This window comes from Aulonocara stuartgranti (assembly GCF_965226115.1).
Source record: "Aulonocara stuartgranti genome assembly, chromosome: 14".
Taxonomy (NCBI): domain Eukaryota; kingdom Metazoa; phylum Chordata; class Actinopteri; order Cichliformes; family Cichlidae; genus Aulonocara; species Aulonocara stuartgranti.
Window position 1 is genome coordinate 24,436,912 of NC_138950.1, and position 24,674 is coordinate 24,461,585.

Genomic DNA, 24,674 nt, shown 5'->3' on the forward strand with positions numbered 1-24,674 from the left:
GAAGAACAGACATAAATATTGTATAATAATTTAAAGGGTGGAAAAAAAGGCATCACCTGCATTCTTCAACTCCAAAAAAAAGCCTTGTTACAGCACTTAACATCTGGTTCATAAGTCATTGAATTTGAACCAGATGTTCAATATGAGTCTTAAATCAATGTTACCATGAACCCAAATACCAAATTACGATACCAAGGACTAAGCCAAGGTTGGTACTGCATTTGGAGTGACTGCTTGTCAGTGGTTAGGGATGCGATGCTTTCCATACTGTATATGGACACAAAATGATAATAGTGTAGTAATCATAAATTACTGACATATTTCTAGTAGTAATATTTAAGTAAAGAGTTATTCTGGTTAGCAGTTACTAATTAGTGCTTTGGTCTTATTTGCTCCTTACACATTACTCAATAACGACTCTATGTACCTTATTGCAAAATGCTACTGACAAAAAATTCAATGTCAGCAGAGGGTTGCAATGGTCGCTGGGTGTGAGGCAAAAAGGATTATGGGATTTTATCCCGTCAAAGAGCAGCCTCCAGTCAGGGAAAACCAAACAGCCCGTTTGATTTCCACAGGCACTGTATATATTCATGAGTTGGACCTTGAAACTACAAGGAGACCACTATAGTGCCCAATATGCAAAACATATGTTTTAATGTGGTGTGATAACTTGGAACATTTAAAGAGACTTACCACTTAAAAAGATATGACTAAAAGAGAGGGCTGTGTTTGGATGAGTAAAGGACTCTCTCACAGAGCATTCATGGTGGCTCTTTTTGTAAGCGTTGCATTTGTTCTAACAACTGAAGGCAGCCTCTTGTCTGCTGAAACATGTTTTGCACATTCCTCAATTTTTCTGAAATATCAGAAAAGAAAAGAAAAAGGGACAAGATGTGACCTATATTTAGAGATGTACCACACTCATACACTATGCTGTATATGTTTGGCATTTGAATGGCCCGTTCAGTCACATAGGAGAGCTGTGAGTGGAGGGAAGCTACAGCCTATAAAACACGCTGACCTGTGAGTATGTTGCCGTTGTCTCATGCCCTGTGCTCTTCTCCAAGTCAGCTAAAAAACACTAGCTCTATGTCAGCAGCATGGATGGATAAATGAGATTTGTATTTCCTGTGTGAGATTTTGCTAGTTAAATAGATAAAAGTTTGATGAAGTTCCTAATCCAGACTCTCCTCTTCCTCCTTGCCCTGTACAGGGAGTGCAGAATTATTAGGCAAATGAGTATTTTGCCCACATCATCCTCTTCATGCATGTTGTCTTACTCCAAGCTGTATAGGCTCCAAAGCCTACTACCAATTAAGCATATTAGGTGATGTGCATCTCTGTAATGAGAAGGGGTGTGGTCTAATGACATCAACACCCTATATCAGGTGTGCATAATTATTAGGCAACGTCCTTTCCTTTGGCAAAATGGGTCAAAAGAAGGACTTGACAGGCTCAGAAAAGTCAAAAATAGTGAGATATCTTGCAGAGGGATGCAGCAGTCTCAAAATTGCAAAGCTTCTGAAGCGCGATCATCGAACAATCAAGCGTTTCATTCAAAATAGTCAACAGGGTCACAAGAAGCATATGGAAAAACCAAGGCGCAAAATAACTGCCCATGAACTGAGAAAAGTCAAGCGTGCAGCTGCCAAGATGCCACTTGCCACCAGTTTGGCCATATTTCAGAGCTGCAACATCACTGGAGTGCCCAAAAGCAAAAGGTGTGCAATACTCAGAGACATGGCCAAGGTAAGAAAGGCTGAAAGACGACCACCACTGAACAAGACACACAAGCTGAAACGTCAAGACTGGGCCAAGAAATATCTCAAGACTGATTTTTCTAAGGTTTTATGGACTGATGAAATGAGAGTGAGTCTTGATGGGCCAGATGGATGGGCCCGTGGCTGGATTGGTAAAGGGCAGAGAGCTCCAGTCCGACTCAGACGCCAGCAAGGTGGAGGTGGAGTACTGGTTTGGGCTGGCATCATCAAAGATGAGCTTGTGGGGCCTTTTCGGGTTGAGGATGGAGTCAAGCTCAACTCCCAGTCCTACTGCCAGTTTCTGGAAGACACCTTCTTCAAGCAGTGGTACAGGAAGAAGTCTGCATCCTTCAAGAAAAACATGATTTTCATGCAGGACAATGCTCCATCACACGCATCCAAGTACTCCACAGCGTGGCTGGCAAGAAAGGGTATAAAAGAAGAAAAACTAATGACATGGCCACCTTGTTCACCTGATCTGAACCCCATTGAGAACCTGTGGTCCATCATCAAATGTGAGATTTACGAGGAGGGAAAACAGTACACCTCTCTGAACAGTGTCTGGGAGGCTGTGGTTGCTGCTGCACGCAATGTTGATGGTGAACAGATCAAAACACTGACAGAATCCATGGATGGCAGGCTTTTGAGTGTCCTTGCAAAGAAAGGTGGCTATATTGGTCACTGATTTGTTTTTGTTTTGTTTTTGAATGTCAGAAATGTATATTTGTGAATGTGGAGATGTTATATTGGTTTCACTGGTAAAAATAAATAATTGAAATGGGTATATATTTGTTTTTTGTTAAGTTGCCTAATAATTATGCACAGTAATAGTCACCTGCACACACAGATATCCCCCTAAAATAGCTAAAACTAAAAACAAACTAAAAACTACTTCCAAAAACATTCAGCTTTGATATTAATGAGTTTTTTGGGTTCATTGAGAACATGGTTGTTGTTCAATTATAAAATTATTCCTCAAAAATACAACTTGCCTAATAATGCACTCCCTGTATTTAACAGAGTCTCTATTTGACAGAAGATAAACAGTTGTGGGAAAGATTGGCAGGACTGGGAGATGATTGTTGCTTTTCCCTGCTGCTGTAAGGCTGTAAATGTAACTCAAATGCGACTTGTGTCTGTATGTGTAAAGTAGCGATATTCCAAATCATAGGTCCTGATGTTGAGGCGCTGATTTGCTGTCAGCACGAGATAGTCCCTTGCATCTGGAGTGGAGGTGTCTTTGTGAAAGAGTATCTACCCACATACAGCATAAATCATATACACCGGCAGCTGGGAATTTACATGAAATATAGATGTTTGCACATGACGAAAAAGCAGCATGAATGCACACAGCAGGAAATTGTCAGAAATTGTCAAAAAAGATAAACCAGCCGTCCCTCCTGTCTGTAGGGGCGGGGTGTGTGTGCATATGCTAACCTGTGTATAAAACCACCTTTGTGGCGGTATAATCCTTCATCCACACCAGTGATTGAGCTAGCATAAGTGGTCAAATCAAGGCATTGCACCATTCCTCCACCCCTCCCTCAAGCTATTTCTCCCCGCCCTGTCACTGTCCCACACCCCTCCACCCCGCCTCCCCCCACTTTCTGATGTGCCATGTTTGAGTACCAGAGGTCATAAGCGTCGGACGTGGCAAAGGCCCCAGCCAGGCTGATGTGCTGACTGAGGGGATATGGGGCTTGACTTTGGGCAGTGCGAAAGATCCGGGCCTGTCTTGTTTGTCTGTCTGTCCGTCTCACTGGCTACACTATAATGAGATTGCAGGGCTCTGTAAGGCGGATTTACTGGAGCACAACTCCCCCTAGGGTCTTTTCATAGAAATTGGTTCCTCCATATTTCACCCAAGCCTCTCACTCTCGCTCTCTTTGTCAAATGTGTCCTGCACTCACAATCTCTCTCCCTAAACCTCCCTCTCTTTTAGCTCCCACTTTTGTTAATTATGATTGTCTTCTTTCCTTCCTTTCTTTCTGTGGGTGAAGACCGAACGCAGTCACAAATGGAGGCACGAAACTGAACCAAGCAGAGCTGTAACAAGAAGGCATAATGAGAGAGAGAGAGAGAGATAGAGAGAAAGCGGGATAGAGGATATGCTTTGGGATATGGCACAAGCCAACATATCGCAAGCCCGTACCACATTTATCTCCCCCTCAAGAAGACAGTGTTTATTTAGATGGTCTTTTCCATGCCCCTATGGAATCTTATAAGGTCACGTGAAAGCATGCACGCTGCTGTGACCAGGGATGTTACTGAAGCTGAAGGTTATATGGCTCACTTTTCTTTTATTATTCTTTCTGGGTCACCTTAGCTGCAAATTGAAGCCCAAGGTCACGAGCCCATACCAAAGCCAAACAGAATTTCCATAGTGTTTGCAAATCTGCCACAGAGATTAATTCTGATGTGTCTCATAGCTGATGTGTTGATGTTGACACAAATGATGGGGTCTTGCAGTCCAGCCACCCCAGCTGTGCACACGGTGAATGAGGCCAAACCAAATGCAAGCTCAAACTCACATCAAGGCAAGCTTATTTTGGGAGCACTGTGTCATCCATTCCACAGCACAAAAGCCCCTCTGCAAGACCATAAATAAATGGGAAAGTGGGTAGCACGGACTGCATATCGACCAAAAAAACCCCGTCTGATTTGTCTGCCAATTCTTTCTGTTAAAAATGAAAAATATTTTCTGTCACAGATGGAAAAAAATATTAGGCGTTTGCTTTTTGTTTCATTTCTAAGGAATAAATTAAATACCTGGAACTGAAAACTTTACTGTTTGATGATAAAGGGAATATTTAACACCCACAAGTCAACGTTAGTGAGCTGACACAGGTCGCTTTTTTGAAGGTCAGTTTAGAGACAGTTAATGAAAAGTAAAGTACTTTGTGTGGGAAAAGATGGCAATTCCCCTCATTCTTCAGACACATTGGCCCTATCTATCTTTCAGGGGAACTCTTCCATTTACAGAGCCTACAGCTGAAGCGGTGGGCAGTTAAGGATGAGGTGGGAGGCGAGGAGGGAAGCACAAAGCTCTTATCAGGCCAGCTACACAGTGCCGGGTTCAGCCCCAGGCTGCTGATGACTGTGGGAGCACCGATTACAGAGGCTAGCCTGAGGAGGGGAGTGGGCACAGGTCTCCCAGCAGACCCTGTACCACCATCAAGCATTAACTCGAACCATCAAGCTCAACCAGCTGTGCATTCACACATGGCCTGAACTTTCTTCCTCTTGAATATTTTCTAATGCTGCAAAGCCCTCACTCTCTTTTCTGACATTCAAAGCAATATCAGCAGGGAGGCTAACAAGATGAATAACCCCTGAAAATGCTGCATTAAAAAGTCATGAAAGGGGATACCCTTAAGGTGCAGAAGCTTCTCTGTGAGGAGGGGTGGCCCATCCTTTTCTGCTGACTAATGATTTGAACTGGGCAGGTGGGCAAGCAGAGCAGAAGGACCTCAGCAATTTGTCCTGTTGCTCCTCGGGTGCCAAAGGGACACAGAAGCTCTCAGCCAGCCACAAAGTACTTTCAATTCCCTCTCTTTGTTCCTCCAAATGGCAAATTCCAATTGGAAACTTTACATTTAACTGGCAACGAGTAGCCCAAATCTTAAGTTTAGAATGTGGGACTCGGAAAATCAAGACATAATGTTGAGGATTCACACTGTGCACAAGCTTTTATTGCCACTGGATGGCACACTAGAGCATCAGCTTCTCAGAGCAAAACAAACCTAACCAAGAACCCCAGTGAAGCCCTTTAGCAACAGGCATGAATCTATCTTAGGAAAAAGTTGTGTCATATGTGGTCTTGTACCTTTCTTTGTGTTTTTTCACTGGAGAAAAAGTGGAAAGACTAACTTCTGCTAAACGCTTGGGTTTGCATATAAAGTGGCTTTGGAGGTTACTTTCTATCCAGCCTCTCATTCATCTTTTTCTTAACTTCTTTCCCTACTTAGGGTGGTCAGGAGTGAAGCATAACCTGGCTGACGTCAGCTAAAGGCGTGAAAAAGTGACGGGCTATCAAACTGAGACTACCAAAATTTGAAATCACCAGTTAACCAAATAAGCATGTCTTTGGTTTATTGGAGGAAAGAGGAGCAAGTACTTTCTAGTCTTTTTATAAACACAGAAAGGTCCTAGATCCGTTAATATACATGTCTCTCTGGCCATTAAAACATGGAACAGAGAAGCTACAATACACACCTAGGAATTGTGGCACAAGTCTCAGAAAAAAATCAAAAAAATTAGGAATAATCTGTACACAAACCACAGCATAAAAGCCTCTAGCTTAAAACTGTGTTGTCCCTCTTTGTGCTGCCTCTGTGAACGCCTGAACCCATGGTTTCGTTAGGAAAGCACTGCATCCTCCCAAGATGTTCAGTGTTAATCACTTCCCCATCGGGGGGGTTTCTTAACACCGCCGCCGATGCGCACAACCTTTAATCAAAACTTGAAGAGCAACTGAACTCAAGCAGGTGACGTCATCTCAGCAAGGATGAAGCTCTTTAAGGAGAATTATTTTCTGTGAGGTTACTCTTCATCTCTTTGTGTGCTGTATCAGCACTGAGTCACCCGTTTCACAGCACTGAGCTGACATTTTCATTGGCCCTGAGATCACTTATGGGATAGGGCGTTAGCTCCTATGAGGGTGAACCGGTTCACAAGTGGACAGGCGCCCAGTAAGCGCTGATGCATTCACATGGCTTCCCGTGGAACGTATATGAGGTTATATTCTAAACACAAAACTATTCTGTCAGTCAGTATCAGCATAACAGACAAAACAAAGTGCACAGCTTTCATTCAGATGTGTGTCCCACACTACGTTTATTTATTCTGTTCAAACAGCAGGCCATGTTGAGTGTCTAGTAAGGTGGCATGATAATGAATAGGAGCAACAATATTTACACAGTCTGAACATTTCACTTCAAATGAGCATCTGTTAGGCAGGATAACTTTAATTCCAAGCAGTCAAATTCCCCTGGAGCTATATGATTATTCAGCACAGCACACTTAAATTAAAGGCAGGTAGTTAAGATGAATATAGCAGGGCCAAAACTGTACGTCACACGTGAGTGCGTAAGCACAGTCAAGCTCTGCAGTCTTTCTAAACATATCTCACCATTGCACCACTGCTTCTTGACACACACAGTCCAGCACATGCACGAACGCGAGCACGCACAAACACTATCCACAGTTTCACTTTCCCAGCATCCCCTGTGACGCCTCTGGCTAATTCCATTCAAGCCCTCTAGGCTGTCCAGCATCCTCCAATAAATTAGCCCTGCTGCTCCCCCACTGATACGCAGGCCACACTAGTCTGGCCAGTGCCCAGAGTCACTCACTTGTGCACACGCTCGCAATTACTGCTACCTTTTACTGCGACTGTTGGTCTTAACTGAGTCGACAGTGGGAGTTTTTGGTATGTGCGTTTTCTGTGCGGTTGGGACTTTCCATACTGACATTCACTGTTAATGGGAAGGTGGCCTGGGATAGCTTTTGGACTTTTTTGCAATGGAAGTGACTCATTAATTGTATCTTTTCGGGGTTTTCTGGCAGAATTGTCCATGTGTCAGATGTGTCGGCACAGTACCCATCCATAATTCCCCCAAACTGCAGCTGTGAATAGCTTTTTTTAGTATTTTTCCTTCAACTCCTCAATCAAACTTTATTCCCTCTGAACAGAATCCATCTGTTCTGTCTCCCTTCAATATTTGGATGTATCCTCGCACCCGGTTTCCTCTATCATTGTGGTTTCGCTTCCTGTCCACAGCATCTGTCTCTTGCCTCAAGCTTAGATCGAGCTAGTGACCCCGTCTGACATGTCTCTACCTCTGTCTCAAGTTTTTTTCTCTCTCTCTCTCTCTTTCTCTTGTTCTCCCTCAGTTCTAGTTAGCCTTCTGTCAGTGGGGGCCCAGACAGAGATGAAAAAGGTCGTTGGGGACAATGCCACCTTGCCATGCCACCACCAGTTCTCATCATCCGTCCCTCTTGACATTGAGTGGCTACTGCAGAAACCAAACTCCCCACAGAAAGTGGTAAGATTGTATTCCTTTTTTCCCTGCATTTAATACAGTTTAGAAGCATCTGAATTGTTAAAAGTCCCTGCCGTCTTACTCTGCCATGACTTGGGTAATATTTAGTAGTTGCTGCAAAGTTATTGCAACACCAAGACTGACCTTTACTGGGATGAAATGGCAATGACAGTGACATTTAGGCTAAAAACCAGAAGAACAACATGTGAGGTATATGTATAGACTGTATATGCCTTGCATAGTTTTTCTTTTCTTCCTCTCTTTCCACTTCCCTTTTTCACACACACAAAAAAAAACATTTTAGCTTTTCTCCATTTGGGTTACGCTCGCTGATTTCCAGCAGGACCTATAATAGTTGCACATTAACACAATCCCAAAATTACTAAGGCACTTCAACTTTCAGTGGCATTCACAAAGGAGCAATTGTGTTCACCAACACATTATATATTTCTAACCTTGGCACTTTTACTCTTAACTTTTTTAACTAGTGGGAGATAAACACTGTAACAAGTGGAAATAAAAAACAAACCTAATGACCTTTTCGTTACTATCAAGCTGACAAATTCATCTTAGTTTTGTAAAATATGTAATTATAGAGGCAATTGAAGATTACAGCTGCAGCAACCTTCCACCCCAAAAGGAATTGAAATCAGAAATTAGACCAAACAACAGAATCAGGTTCAAATCTACTATTTAATAAACATACAAGGGCTCACGTGCAATCAGGCATTCAGGGACGCAAGCAGAATTGGCAAGGTTGACAGGAAACGGTCTCAAAACAGATCATACATGAGAACTCTCTGAAAAGTAGTCAAAATCAGCAGTCAGGTAAATGCAATAATCGTACACTGTGGGTACAAAGACATTCTGGCAAATATGTCCAAATGTTTTGGGGCAAGGACATAAAGTACTTAGTTTTGTGCTTCTTTTCTTGTTTTGTTTTTTTGTTTTTGCAGAAGTGTATAGGCTTTTTCTGGAAATAGTAAAATTCAATGCTTTAAAAAAGGAAAACATCTGTTAAACGAAATAAAGAAATTCCTTCATTTTAAAGTTTTTAAAGGTTTAAGTTTTTTTCCCCCTTTGTGTGCAGTCACACTGAATTTTAAATCAAGCAGTCAAGGTGTGCTTTAAGTGCAGTTTCAGCTTTACAAAAAGTATTGCATTAACTGTAAAGGAATTACAGCATTTATAAAAAAAAATTCCCCTTGTTTGTATTTTAAAGTTTTAGTTGGCACAATAAAATATTCTAATTCTGGCTTCATAAAGTCTATCAGCCTGTACCAGGAGGATAACTGAAATCTTTAAACGGCTAATTTGGTTTTGTTTTTTAAAGCCTTTGATAACATTCTGGTATAATTTCACTGGTGTTTGAAAAACCGCCATTTTTTTCACTCAAATTGAGCTTAGAATCTCATAAGAGAGCGCGAGAGAGCAAAACATCTCAACAGCGTTCTGTTGGAAGGAAGGGACTTCTATTTTCTTCTGAACCCATTTCTTCATGCGCTCTTGCGTTGGCACAGAGAAAGGAATGAATAGCAAAGTGTGGAAGGGAAGCGGCGGGGCTAGGAATGAAAGAAAGGGGGAAACTGGTGGCTTACACTTTGATTATTCAGACTGGGGCTGCCACATTGCGATGAATATTTAACGGGAGGATAACATTGAAGGCACCATTAATTAAAATCAAACGTTTGAAAATTTGATTAGGAAAGAGACTACGCCTGTAGCCGAATGAATAAATCATTCTTTTGTTCTGCTCCAAGGCCGTGTTGAGATGGAAAGAGCATCTTGTCAACATTTAGCCTCTGTTAGCAAATGTACAGGCTACATGTGTTTAAGACACAGAGGGGCACAAAATTCAACTCCATTTAGTCAGATGAAGAGTAAAAACAAAAAAAACTGCCCTTCTCTCACTGTTCTCAGCTGTGTTGGTCTTAGATGATGAGAGTTACTCAAAGACGGCATTTTATAGCCTATCATAGTGTAGTTTCAGCAAAGACCAGCGATGGTTAATAAAGATGAAGTTATTAATTTCATTTCCATCCTTTCTTGGGAAATTGCTCCTGCCACAGTGCCACATTAGTTAGTGCATATTGTGTGTTGTTGCTATTTGCTATGCATAATTGCTGCCCTTCAGCATGTAAAACTGAAGATATTGAACTGGCATTATTGCGAGGACAATTATCGTCCACAGAGATGATAAATATATTAGTAGTAGAGTAAAATGACAGAGTCATTGTTGTATATTTGTTTCCTCTGTGTATTCTTCATTGACTATAAAATTATTTATGGAAAACACTTTAAAAACCGAACAGCTTAAATATTTGAATGTTAGCCACACTGTTCATATAATCTGCTTCCAGTAATCTTTAACAAGCTGCTTTGATCAGAGCAGCAATTCTACTGTGTTAATGTTTTTGATAAAATGATGTGATATAAAAAATTCTATATTGTGCTGTGCAAAAGTTTTGAGCCACCCCTCATGTCTTTATAGTTTGCTTCCAAGGAGCCAGACTTTCTCCAGGCCTTCTGAAGGTCAAAGTTTTTCTTTGGACATGTTTCAGTCATTTTCAGTCCAGTCCTTGTACCTTTTTCAGAATTATGCTTTTTGTTTGTTAAGCATAAAACAGGCGCCTGACTCAAGAATGTTGCATCTGCACATAACAGACAACTTAGCAAAGAAACTAAAAACACATCATTTGTTTCCATTTATATACTTAAACCTATGAAAAGTGCGCGACATTCACATGCAGAAATTCTGCCAAACTGTATTTTTGCACCAACAGGGTGATTCCCAAAGCTTTATTAGCTGAAAGCTTTCCAAATCTCCTCATCATGTACAGAATTGCCTTAAAAACATTTGAGGAAACTGGACGAGTAGCTGTCATTAAGTCATTTGAAGGGAAACAAGGAGAAAAGACTGAAGCATGTCAATGTTTGCTTCAAACTGTCCACAGTAAGCATGGGGAAAGTCAGGAGAACAGTACAAGAGTGAGCGTCTACAGCCATCTGTAAAGCAGAAGAAGCTTTTTCATGGTTTGGGGTTGCATTTTGTCATCATTATCATCATTTCATGACCTGTGTGAAAAAGCAGAGACACTTAATTATTTGTGTACAGTATTTTACTGAATCAACAAAACACCTTGCCTTAATAGAACAATTCACTAACAGACCGTACAGACATTACCAGAAGCAAAAACACATATACACATGTAGTTTGGTTTGTGAGTAATTAATGTTCTGATTTCATGAAGGCAACAGTTGCATGCCCACAGGACAGGTACAGGTATGCCCTTTTTTGTTTTGGTGTTAGAGCCCGGTTACTTTCTGTGTGTAGCTGTGGCACAGTGATATGTTTCTGTTTGCATTCATGGTGTGCCACATGTTTGGTAAACGGCAAGTTTGTGAGTAGGTTTGGGTATATACGTGTGTGTGTAAATGGCCAGTCATCACCTGTGATCACAGCAGGTGCCCCTGCTTCTTAGGCACTGATGCGCTGTGGCACCAGCATTTAGCGGTCCCCATCTGCAGGCTCTCACTTGCCCTGAGTAATAGGCCACTGTGACAGCTGTGTTTGTTTCTGTTTGTGTGTGTGGATAAAGCAAGAGCGTGAGAGAGCAAAAGACACACAAGGAAAGGCTAGAAATAAACAAAGACAAACTGTAAACAGCCAGGGAAGAGAAAATGAAAGCTTTCTGGTGCAGGTTTACAGATGCTACAAACTTCAAATTAGCTCATTTTTTTTCCTTTGAACACCCGGTGTCTGCAAACATCAATGAACCTTGGTGGTAAATAGAAGGGAAAAAAGGGAGAATCAAACAGATTATGTCAATCGCAGGCTCTAACAACAACATCTTTTTGCGTACCTACAAGGAATTTCCGATTAAGGTTATCAGTGTGTTGAGTCCAGCACTCCACTGTGTAAGTGTGGGGTGCCGGTTCATACTCTTTCTTGTAGTCAGAACAGCGGGTGCTCAGGTTGATCTGCCTGGTCTTGGAGTCCTGGTGTTCTGCCGTGTCAAGTAGCTGGTGCTCTGTTGTTTCCAATGACTTTATGAGATTTGCTTATGTGATGACTAGTAACTACATCTTATGGTCTTTCATGTAGCACATGTTTTATTTATGTAAAAGTTTTTCTGTTAGAAAAAACTGCTATTGCAGGAGCTAATGGGGATCTTAATAAACTAATTAACTAACTAATCTCGGTTGCTATGACACCTGAGCTTTCATGTTGCAGAGAAGCAGGTAATCAGCTAGGAGCTCAACAGCTTTGTGCCCTTATGGGGCACAAAACCTTTGTGATCAGGATTGTCCTGCCCTATGTTAGCACCTGTTGTTAGCACCCCAGTTATTTATGCTGCCACGTGTTCTGGAGTGCTGTAAGCTTCTTAAACTAACAGGCATGAGTCGTGTGAGGTACTGGTACTGCCCAGCTATTTTGTTGACCTTTGTTATTGATTTTGTTCTGAGAGGTTGCTGTGGTCTGCTCTTAGGTCCACCAGCCACTTGGAGTTGGAGGCTTTATGACACCACATCCTTGCTCTTACTCAGTCTCAGCTGTGGTGAGATCCGTCCTTGTCCCATTGTTGCCTATCCAAGGTGTTATGGTTGCAGCTGGGAAAACACCTTGGATAGGTCTTTGGAGAACAAGCCATTTATTCTCTCTGGTTGTGTATCCCTTTAACCTAATAGCCAGTGTTATGAGCCTTTGTTTGGTACTTTGTAGAAGCTCTGTTATGAACACATTGTTATCCTGTTATGGATATCTGATCTCTGTGATGATGCCTATCTCCAGCTCTGATAGCCAACTGTAATAGCCAATATCCTTCTGGGCTTCCTCCACAGGCACGCTCTGCACATATTCTTGAGCTTATAACCAAATGTTTCTATGATTACAGTGGCAGTAGCATACACAAACTCACTGGTTTATGTGATACTGGTAGTGGGGGTGGTGAGTGAAGCTGTGTGACTCGCAAGCATTTTTTCTGAGGGGATTTACCTTTCTACCTTAGCTCAAGAAGTAGAGCAGGTCATCTACTAATCAGAAGGTTGGCCATTTGAGAACCGGCAGCTCCAGTCTGCATGCCAAAGATCTTTGGGCAAGATACTAACTCCATGTTGCTCTCCAATGCAGCCATTGGAGTGTGAATGTGTGTGAATGAAAGTACTAAAGCATAAAAGAAAGTGCTGGTGTGAGTGGCTGAATGAGGTATGCTGTATAAAGCGCTTTGTGTGCTCAAGTAGAGTAGAAAAGCACTATATAAGAACCATTTCATTTAAAAGGGACTAATCATTGAGAATTATGGTGTTTGAAGCCAAGCCTGATCATAATCTGACTAAAATGGCCTAAAAGCTGATTTTTACCTTTTCCATTATTTTTTTTTTTACATTTTTCTTTTCAGTTTTATTTGTATATCCTTTGAAAAGGGGAGTTACAAACGTGTCATTCTATAGCCATTTTGTATCATCTGTATGATATTATGTACTTTGCTGTTTCTGAAGTTGTTTTCTGGTGACATCACTTTTAGTGCCACTGTGTGCACTTTAATCTTTTATCTTAGGGCCAGAATAATAAAATAGAATTGTTTGGGAGGGTGTTGTGGGGGTTTTTTCTTTTTCATTTGACAGCTTTATTTGTGGAAACACCATAAAGAGATAACAACACTCACAGATAATCAGCTAAATGAACACTGGCAGGATACTGGCATTCCAGCAAATGCGTTCATTTGTAAAATATTATTTCCCAAGTGTTAATTAAAAAGTGATTGTTAACAATGTTACCCATGAGTGCTGGTATTCTGTTTTTCTCAAGACTGTGCCTCCAGAGAGGAACTACGTGGAACTGTCTTAACTGAGCATACACAGCCATTAGAGCCATGTTATTTAAAATGTAAATGGCAGCCTACCAGTGAAATATATCAAGGGTAATACTGTTGGGACATAGGAATTAAGCGAACCAAATGTGCTGTTAAGAGATGAAAATCTTATTTGGGAATTACTTGCATAAATCAGTTAAGAAATGACATCACCAGCTGCTAAAATGTTAGTACCAGGTCCAGGAAGAAATGGGAGAATTCCTTCAAAAGAAAGATAGAATCAAGATAAGTAGAACCGGAGCAATTATGAATCAGTCAATCCCTCACTGTAATACATCAGGAGTTTTTTCACTTGTGCAAGAATTTCATTTCAGACAACAGTCTCTGGTCTGAACTAAATCCTTGATTATCTTTTCTTTCTCCACATCTAGATTATTACCTTCTTTGGGGGAAACGTGTACATCAGCGACCCCATGGATACTGAGCCCAACCATCTGTCCTTTGCTGGGGAGTACCTGGGTGGAGACGCCTCCCTACTCATCAGTGACCTGCTGCTGAGCGACACGGGGGAGTACTACTGTAAAGTCAAGAGTGGGGGAAAGTACCACTGGAGCCAAGTCAACCTCATTGTATTGGGTAAGTGTGGATACATCAATGCACGTGCGCATACCATTGGGTTATGAAGAAATTCATTTGTACATGGAAAATCCTCATACACAAACACACATACACACACTTCTTACACACACAGACCTAATCACTGGATCATTAGCCTGGCACATTTCCTCTGTCATGCTGACTGATCTAATGATTCAATTTGATTCAGACAGTGTGATTTGATTTTGTTCGTGCTGTTTGGGTCCATTTGGATTGGTTTGTTGATGAGGTGAGACCAGAAACATGCAAGTAGGTTTGGCAGGGCACAGAAATGATTGAGTTAGAGACTGCATTACATGGGCAAATTTCAAGCTAGATTCTAATGTACTCGTGTCCTCTATGACATATACAGTACAAGACAACAGACCAGTTTGATGTTCATCATGTTAAAAAGTTAGCTTACATCAGTTTAAGTACAGATAAGCTACTTAGAAATATTAATTGCCCAAGTGACTCTTAGACCTTATAAATACAGAAATCCCATTTTGGTACGGGAAGCGTGTTGTTCTAATTTGCACATTATGCAGATGGCTATAAATGACTCAACAATACAACTACCTCAGTGGTAATGCGCTTCTCTGTCTGCATATCAGAAATAGCTGAACAACTATGAAGGACAGACAGCTGCAATAGCTGGCCACAAAGTCCGGCGGGAGGAGTGAGATCGTTCTCAATGTCAAAAAAGCATGCGATTTATTAAAACATCATGGGAGATTAGTTCAACCCGTGGTTATTGGTTTTCTAATGGAACAGTCTGTTAATCCTTTCGCTCTCACTCCCCTCTCTCTTCCATAAAGACATTTCAGTGAGTTAGTGCCTCGAATTTTACAAATTGCCCTCAGCTTCCCAGTGACACTTTCGATTTTGAGAGAGGCGAACATTTGCATTTTTTTCTCGCGCTCCCTACGCTAAGATAATGGCTTGGCAGCTGAGCTGGTAGCTGGCTTGGCATGAGACGGCGTGTGTGTGTGCCATAGTTTGTGCGCTTCTCCAGTGGTCGGGTATGTTTCTGTGCAAGCTTGCACAATCACGCCTGAATGAGCGTGTGGATTTGCATGTGAAGATTTTAAATGTGTATATGTTGCGTTTATTAGTATTGGGGTTATGAGCTGAGGTTACGCCGTCCAACTGCTCCTTCTGCAGTTTGGCTTAACCGACCCCGACAGAGCTCAGAGACGCACAGACGAATGCATCAATGCTCCCTGATCAGCTTCTCTCATTATATTCTTTACAAAGTCTGTGAGCAGAATACTGCCTGCAGGGTGTCGAGAAAAGAAAGACAAACAAAAGGAGAAATGCACATAAGCTATCTGATTTTTTTTTTTCTCTCCACTGGCTACTGTTAATTCACTGCATGTTAGCATTTCGCAGTTACTACTGCTGCAACTTCACTGACAAGCATCCTAAGCCAAACACAAAAGTCAGCATTGGAAATATGTCAGCGTGACAAAAATAAAAAATAGATATTTAAATTTAGCTCACCACTGATTTAAAAATATGTCACTCGGGAGGGGGAAACAGTATGCTATTTTCATGCTTTTAAAGTGTAGCAGTGCCTTTCAGCATGTATCCAACAGAGCAGGGCTCAGCAGATTCTAGCTATACTGTATTAAGCCTTTAGCTAATAGACTATGACCAAAACCTTTGACATGAGAACATATTACCATAAGTATTCACAGCCAGCCTTGGGGTTGAATTGATCCATTCTCTACGGGAAGATGTTGCTTTTTTCTTCAATTTGTGTTACCAGAAATGACTGTGATGGCAAGGTAACTGAACATCCCTCAAACAGTTGCACCAATAAAAAATACTGATAGAACACATCAAATAAAGTTTACAATCTACGTCAAATATTTCAGCTTTATGCAGCCTAACAAGCTATGTTATTATCTACATTTTATTTCTTGCTTTTCATTTGAATGTAGTGCTTTAGTCTGGGGCGATAAACACAGGTGGTGGACAGTTTCACATTATAAAATAACTCCCGCTTCAGTAGATGTTATGTTCAAAGAAGTCTATTTCAAACATAACTCAATATTCAGCATTCAAAATAAAAAATGTCAGCCCTTCCCTTTCAAAATAAAGATTCATTTTATGAAATGCAAAGTTCCTATAATTGGCATAGGAAATGTTGTGGCAAGCCCACATGATACACGTAGGCCACGATTTTCTGCAGAGTAGTAATGGAAACCATATTTTAATGCATGCGTCACTGGCAAATTGATGACTACATTATATGCACATATTAAAAATTAATCATTTCGGTGAACGCATTTATTTTTGCTTAATTATTGTATTAATATATATGCTGCTTAACGAATTCACTAGACCACCATGCAGTGTAAGGTTTATGTCACAACTGCCCTAAATTAGCAGCAATGTAATTGTAAAATAATTATTGATGTTCCTGTAATGGTTGTATGCATGTGAAAGCTGTTTAATTGACATTTTTATTGCTAAATATATTTTATGTTGTTATCCATGATTTTTAAGATTCACTGTTTTACTTATGAAAAAGCAGAATAAAATAAAGCACATTATTTCCTTTGGTTGAGATGCTAATTTACAGTCTTTTACTTACATTCGTGAACAGAAACATTAATTGTAGTGATTGATTTATTTCTGAACTTCTTGGAGAAGTCCAGTGTGCTGGCTGAGATTTGGATTTAAAAACATGAATTCAGTTTGTTATATGCGTCTTAGCTTTAAACAAGTTTTTGAAAGATGACAGGTTTAGTGTGTTCTTGTTTTTATGGCATGTGGTTTAGTAAATTTGTTAAACACTGTGAGTCTTTTATACACTTTATGTTTAACTGTGATAAGAAGTTTTGTTGCAAATATTGATTCAAGCATTTTTTGATTCTTTTGTTTTCTTGCAGTCAAGCCTTCCAAGCCGAGATGCCGGATGGATGGCAAGCTCCAAGAGGGCAGTGATGTCAAGCTGAGCTGCAAATCCAGCGATGGTTCAGACCCCATTAGCTACAAGTGGGAGCGAGTGCTGGACAAAGGCAAGAGCCTGGGAAAACTGCCAAACCTGGCGCTGATAGGTAAGAAAAATAATCGGCACTACGCTTACATGCTGATTCACTATTCGACCCCTCTGCAGAGGAATGCCACGAAGATTCATTTTCATATTAGTGATTTTCATAGGCTGCTTGTCGAAGGCAAGTTTTGCTGAGCGCGTCATCTTCCCTTCACCTCTTCCCATTTTCACATTCATACATTTGCAAACACTGACACCTAAATTTGCCAGTGCCAGCTATATTGTCTACTGCTGCTCCTTGAGCTGCTTCACTGGAATAATTAACACTTGCAGCACTTTGCTCAAGGGCACTTTGATGGGCTCAGGCTGTCCCAGTTAATCCGCTGATTCTTCATGCCTCTATTATCTTTAGTTCGCCTCTCTCTCCAAATTTGAACAGTAAACCCAGGATCACATAATGTGTACTAGTTTTTTATTTTTTTTCCAGAAAATCAAACAGAACACAGCCTTGTGATTTCTAGTTGTATTCTATTGGGATGACTTATATAAACACAAGAGCTGATGCTGTGATCTGATGAATATTTCTGTGACATTGAAATGTCAGCCTGGCTCAAGTGAATACCTACATGCACGAAGTCAGTGTGACTGTTTGTGTGTAAAGTGGAGAAAATCAAATGTAATAGGCAGAACTGGATTGGCAGCTCAGACTATGTTCTGTACCAAAGAGGCACTGGCTCCGCAGTAGCCTTGAGGCATACTTCACTCACATGGTGTGGATTCTGGCATTCCTCTTGAATCATAACCAGGCATATCTGCCTCTAAATAAGAACAGGGATGGGTTGTAACAGAAAAGCTAATAGCAGGGCACCTCCCCCCTATTGTGCATTCTCTAAACCAGGAGAAACAACGTCAGGGTGCCAATCTCTGTTTTCTCTCCTCTGTTACCATCAATATTGGTCTTTTGGTTAATTTTTAATGGCTTGCAATGTGACACAGGCATCCAAAAAGTTTGTGATTCAGTTGGAGTAAGTAAATTTTAGTAGTGTAGGTAAAATCTGTGCAGCTCACTGATGTTGTGGAGCCAACAAGAGGTCAACATTCAGCAACAGTCTTCATGCCTTTAAGCATAAGCCATCAAGAACATTTAATCTAATCGCATTCAGCTTCAGACTCACACCCCTATACTGCCCACACAGATCTATGCCTCTGATAACGTTTCCCAGAAACTCTCTTTGTGCTCTGCTAAATGAGTGTTGGGACTGAAATATGAGACTCTAGGGGCTTTCAAGGCTTGCCTTGATTTACCAAGGTGACAAGTGTGGAGAGAAGTGTTTATCATGATTCTACTTCAACATTTTCAAGTCTGAAGGAATGAACTTTGTTTGTGGAAATTAGAAATTGGTCTACATGGTCTTCACAGTTATGCCGTTGTTACCTAAATGTGTTGCTAGTTTTACTTCTTCGCCTGAATTCTTTGATCATATGTGACTGTAACTCCCTTTTTGCATCATGAAACCAAGATAAATTCCTTACATGTGTCTTCAGCATTACTGGGTTTCTGCAGCTCCTGGTTTTCGTGTTTAATATATTCCAACACACAAGCAATTAAACACTATGAACTGGTTCCACAATATTTTGGTCACTTTATGATGGGTAAGTTGTACAAAGGCAGTCACCGATCAGCACCAGAACATTTTGACAATAAACTGTATTTGAATAAAACTGTTTCCTGTAGTTTAAATTATGGCTCTGTACCTCAGTAGACTTAAAGATTTCCTCATAGGGTTAATAACATGTCTACTAACTATTTCATGTCCAAATTACTGCTGAGGGTTACTCCAAAAACTTCCTTTAGTGGCTCTTCATCAGAATGTTTTTTTATTTGTTTACATGAAAATCAGCCACTGTGTATTTTTAACACCTATGTGATGCCATGATCCTGCTTAACATCCTGCCTAAGTCTCGGAAAAGGTTAAGTATGGAACATAATATAAATGGAAAATCTTATATTGCACTCCAAACACAGTCAATGTTAAATGACAGGAAAAATCAGTGCTCTGTTGCAGTATGCAGAGTACTGATGTATCATAGTACAAAAAAACACATTGCTGATGGTATACTTGCACATAAACCACTACATTGGACACTGATGTGTCACTCCATACCGTGCCACCCACTCAAAATGTATGTTGTCCACCTAAGTGGACATGTAAAAAACTCTTTGAAAAGTGCATGTTTAAAAAAAATGAAGTTCAAAAATCTTTTTTTCATGCCTAAAGATGAATAAAAATACTTAAGAAAAAAATCCAGATTGAGGTTGTCATAATTCATGCTTAAAAGGGTTAATGCAGTTGACACAAATTATGCAGGTTAAGGCATAAAAAGGTAATTGAGGTTACCAGGCTGAAAATCTGTATTTTATCTATGTGCACACAGTCCAGTAAAGACTCTCTTAGATGTGTTTTTTCAGGCTTGCTACTTCTTCTTTTGTCCTTCACCTCCAGAGATGGTTGTGTGGGAAATTCCCACCCAGTAGATCAGCAGTTTCAGAAATACTCAGATCAAACCATTTTGCACCCGTAGCCATGCCAAGTTCAAAGTCACTTCAATCACCTTTCCTTCGCACCATTCTGATGCTAAGTTTGACCTTCGGAGGGACTAAATCTAATTTGCTCCTGACCCCAAAGGCCCCAACATGAACCTTGGAGCGCATACTTTTATACTTCAGTTAATCATTGTCGTGTCCAAATCACCCAAATAGATTTTGAAGTATTAGAAGATGCTTTAGAGTATTTTTTCAGAAATTAGAAGTACAGTAATTACAGGGTACAGTGTGGAAGACTTTTTTTTTTAAAGCCCACAGCTCCATGGTGCCAAAGGTCAAAAACCCTACTGGGAACTTTTTATGGAAAAGAGGAAAAGTCATATTTATTATTATTCACATATTACACAGACTGTGTGTGCTGACTGAACAGGGTCAGACCAAGGAGTGCAGTTCCTGGCCTATTTTCAAGTATCATTAAAGTTACAGTGTGTAAAATCTCACCATTAGATGTCAGTAGATTGCAGATTGTCACGGTTTGCGGGGGCAAGCCGTGTGGAATATATATAGGACCAAAAGGCGGCAGCTCTGGTGCAGGTGAGTGTTTATTAACAACAAAAATGCAAACAACAAAGGCGCTAGGAACATGAAACTGAAACCTAAACTGGGTAAACTAACACACAAACCAGGAATGACGGTGCAGGGAGGTCCGGGGAAATACATGCAGGGAGACCGAGGGGAAACAACACAGACGAACCAGCAACGAGGACACGGTAACACACACTATAAATACACATGCCAGGAATCAGGGGATGGGAAACAGGAGGGGAACACACCTGGAATACATGATAACTGACAAGGCAGGGGAAACGTAAACAGAACACACTGACATAAGACAGAGCCCTTCAAAGTAAAACAGGAAACACATACACGTAATGACACAGACTCAGAGACGCGGACTAAACACAGAGACTTACTACACTAAGGAAATGCACAAGCAGGGAAGACATCAACCAGAGGGAACACCACTAAATGCTAGAAAATACAAAACTATCAAAAGTAAAGGTACATAACCAAAAACACTGGGTCACCGACCCAGGACCATGACAGTACCCCCCCCTCAAAGGCTGGCTCCAGACAGCCCAACAAGAAAAAAAACAGCCAGAAAAAACAGAAAACAACCCGACCAGGGCGGGCGGCGGGGGCCCAGGAAGGAGGGCTCGAAGCAAAACAAAACCGGAGCACCAGAAGGCCAAAAGACAAAAACAAAAAACGAGCCCAAAACCAAAAGAAACGAAGCACACCAAAACACAGGAAAAAAAAACAGTCCAAAACAGAAGAGTCCAGGGGGCCGACAGCACAGGAGTCCAAAACAGTTCAGGGGGCCGGCCAGGGGGCCGACAGCACAGGAGTCCAAAACGGTTCGGGGGGGCCGGCCAGGGGGCCGACAGCACAGGAGTCCAAAACAGTTCGGGGGGGCCGACCGTGCGGACGGCAACGGCGGCGACGTGGATACAGTTCGGGAGGCCGGCTGTGCGGACGGCAACGGCGGCCACTCAGGCGATGGCGGTCCGGGGGCCGGCCGTGCGGAAGGCAGCGGCGGCCACTCAGGCGATGGCGGTCCGGGGGCCGGCCGTGCGGAAGGCAGCGGCGGCCACTCAGGCGATGGCGATCAGGGGGCTGGTCGCGCGGAAGGCAGCGGCGGCGCCCAAGTGTCAGGCGCACCGGCCGAGGCTTGGAGGGCACAGGACCAGGCGACACTGAAGCAGAGGCAGGACCAGGCGTAACAGGAGCACAGGCAGAGGCTGGACCAGGCGTAGCAGAAGCACAGGCAGAGGCTGGACCAGGCGTAGCAGAAGCACAGGCAGAGGCTGGACCAGGCGTAGCAGAAGCACAGGCAGAGGCTGGACCAGGCGTAGCAGAAGCACAGGCAGAGGCAGGTGGGCCAGGCGTAGCAGAAGCACAGGCAGAGGCAGGTGGGCCAGGCGTAGCAGAAGCACAGGCAGAGGCAGGTGGGCCAGGCGTAGCAGAAGCACAGGCAGAGGCAGCTGGACCAGGCGTAGCAGAAGCACAGGCAGAGGCAGCTGGACCAGGCGTAGCAGAAGCACAGGCAGAGGCAGCTGGACCAGGCGTGGACGAGGACTCTGATGAGGCCGGACCAGACGAGGACGAAGACTCTGATGAGGCCGGACCAGACGAGGACGAAGACTCTGATGAGGCCGGACCAGACGAGGACGAAGGCTCTGATGAGGCCGGACCAGACGAGGACGAAGGCTCTGAGGCTGCAGCTGACGAAGGCTCTGAGGCTGCAGCTGACGAAGCACAGGCTGGAGCTGCAGCTGACGAAGCACAGGCTGGAGCTGCAGCTGACGAAGCACAGGCTGGAGCTGGCGTAGCAGATGGTGGCTGGATGGGCTCCTCGGGCCCTCCAGCTGATGTGGCACGGTGCTGGTGCGGTTCTCCTGAACCCCCAGCTGACGAGGAAGGTTGCTGAACGGGCCCCTCGGACCCTCCAGCGGAGACAGGAGGCTGAACGGGCCCCTCGGACCCTCCAGCCGACGAGGCATGAGGCTGGTGTGGTTCTCCGGAACCACCAGCTGACGAGGAAGGCTGCTGGACGGGCTCCTCGGGCCCCCCAGCGGAAACAGGAAACAAAGACCGGAGCGGTCCGTCGGACCCTCCAGCGGAGACACGAGACGAAGGCCGGAGCAGTCCCTCGGACCCTCCAGCGGAGATACGAGACGAAGGCCGGAGCAGTCCCTCGGACCCTCCAGCGGAGATACGAGACGAAGGCTGGACGGGCCCCTTGGACCCTCCAGCAGAAGCCATCACAAAGCCAGCAGGCATGGAGTCCACTGGCAGACATGAAGGAAATGGGTGCTGTGCTGAGCACTGGCCCTGCTCAGACAGCACTGACACGGGGCACTTCCCAGGTGGCTGCTTAAACTCCAGGGGTCCAGAATCAGCTGAGGACTGGGACCTAGCCTCTGGGGAAGCCCTGGAGCGGCAAACAGTGCCAATGGCGGCTGAATCATGAAAAGCACCTTGAGTAGGACTTAGGCCTTCTCCCTGCACGGAGTGAACGGGTGGAACCGGTAATGCTGGAGCCAGAGCTACTGGGGCCTGCGCGACAGGCGGCACTGGAGCTACTGGGGCCTGCGCGACAGGCGGCACTGGAGCTACTGGGGCCTGCGCGACAGGCGGCACTGGAGCTACTGGGGCCTGCGCGACAGGCGGCACTGGAGCTACTGGGGCCTGCGCTACAGGCGGCACTGGAGCTACTGGGGCCTGCGCTACAGGCGGCACTGGAGCTACTGGGGCCTGCGCTACAGGCGGCACTGGAGCTACTGGGGCCTGCGCTACAGGCGGCACTGGAGCTACTGGGGCCTGCGCTACAGGCGGCACTGGAGCTACTGGGGCCTGCGCTACAGGCGGCACGGGAGCTACTGGGGCTTGCGCTACAGGCGGCACTGGAGACTGAGCTGAGGGTGGCACTGGAGACTGAGCTGAGGGTGGCACTGGAGACTGAGCTGAGGGTGGCACTGGCTGCGGGGGAGCTAACTGGGCTAAGATTGGCTGCGGGGGAGCTGATATGCTGTTCACAAAGTCATCTGCCGCACAAAACACCGCCCCTGAATGAACAGTCATACAGTCCGCAAATGGAAAACAGTCCTCATTCACCACAGCCGGCGAATTAGATGTCCGAACGTCCAGCTGTGGGGTGGCGCGCTTGCGGCGCGATCGGCGTCTCCTCCCCGCAGACGGCTCCGACGGGCCGGGCAAGATCACATCCGGCGAGTCGGGCAGCGAGGCAGGAGTGGCTGAGAGAAGGTGGGGTGTGTGCCGGAGAAAAGCCTGTATGGTCGGAGGAAGTGAATTTAGTAGCCATGGCAGGCCGGAAAAGAGCCGTTGTAGCCGACCTTCCACGGCGAGGCGAAGCTCGTGCGGAGGATTCTCCAGCCACAGCCCGAGGAGGATCTCCACATTGTAGCCGATGTCATCCTGGAGCTCCTCGGACGGATTGACTGCCGCTGGGTCCATGGTGGCTGGTTCGTTCTGTCACGGTTTGCGGGGGCAAGCCGTGTGGAATATATATAGGACCAAAAGGCGGCAGCTCTGGTGCAGGTGAGTGTTTATTAACAACAAAAATGCAAACAACAAAGGCGCTAGGAACATGAAACTGAAACCTAAACTGGGTAAACTAACACACAAACCAGGAATGACGGTGCAGGGAGGTCCGGGGAAATACATGCAGGGAGACCGAGGGGAAACAACACAGACGAACCAGCAACGAGGACACGGTAACACACACTATAAATACACATGCCAGGAATCAGGGGATGGGAAACAGGAGGGGAACACACCTGGAATACATGATAACTGACAAGGCAGGGGAAACGTAAACAGAACACACTGACATAAGACAGAGCCCTTCAAAGTAAAACAGGAAACACATACACGTAATGACACAGACTCAGAGACGCGGACTAAACACAGAGACTTACTACACTAAGGAAATGCACAAGCAGGGAAGACATCAACCAGAGGGAACACCACTAAATGCTAGAAAATACAAAACTATCAAAAGTAAAGGTACATAACCAAAAACACTGGGTCACCGACCCAGGACCATGACACAGATTGCAGTCAATAGAGTCACTTTTCTTATCCTTCCTAATTCAAGTGCATAAACCATTGTTCAATAAATCCTTGTTTAATCTGCTTTTTGGGGAAGTAAAAAAATCTCTTCAATCATATTTGCTTTGGTGAACAGAAAACAACCTTTGTAGACTGTTGTAGCTGTGTATATACCAGCTGCTGTCAGGCTTTAAATGTATGCATTAGTCCACTGCACAGTCCACTGTGTTGTAA

At 43.7% G+C, this 24,674-nt stretch overlaps 1 protein-coding gene and 1 long non-coding RNA gene across 2 annotated transcripts in view; both read left to right on the forward strand.

Annotated features, from left to right (window-relative positions):
- The window catches only part of clmpb (CXADR like membrane protein b), an 86,450-nt gene that overhangs the window by 46,762 nt on the left and 15,014 nt on the right, over positions 1-24,674 (forward strand). The window contains exons 2-4 of the mRNA XM_082503704.1: positions 7,659-7,810; positions 14,052-14,256; positions 17,157-17,324. Of these exons, the coding sequence (XP_082359830.1) occupies positions 7,659-7,810; positions 14,052-14,256; positions 17,157-17,324 (525 nt within the window). The remainder of the gene's footprint in view (positions 1-7,658; positions 7,811-14,051; positions 14,257-17,156; positions 17,325-24,674) is intronic.
- LOC309688187 lies at positions 20,360-21,144 on the forward strand. Its single transcript, XR_014270979.1, has 2 exons — positions 20,360-20,399; positions 20,492-21,144. It is a non-coding gene; the product is annotated as an uncharacterized lncRNA (long non-coding RNA).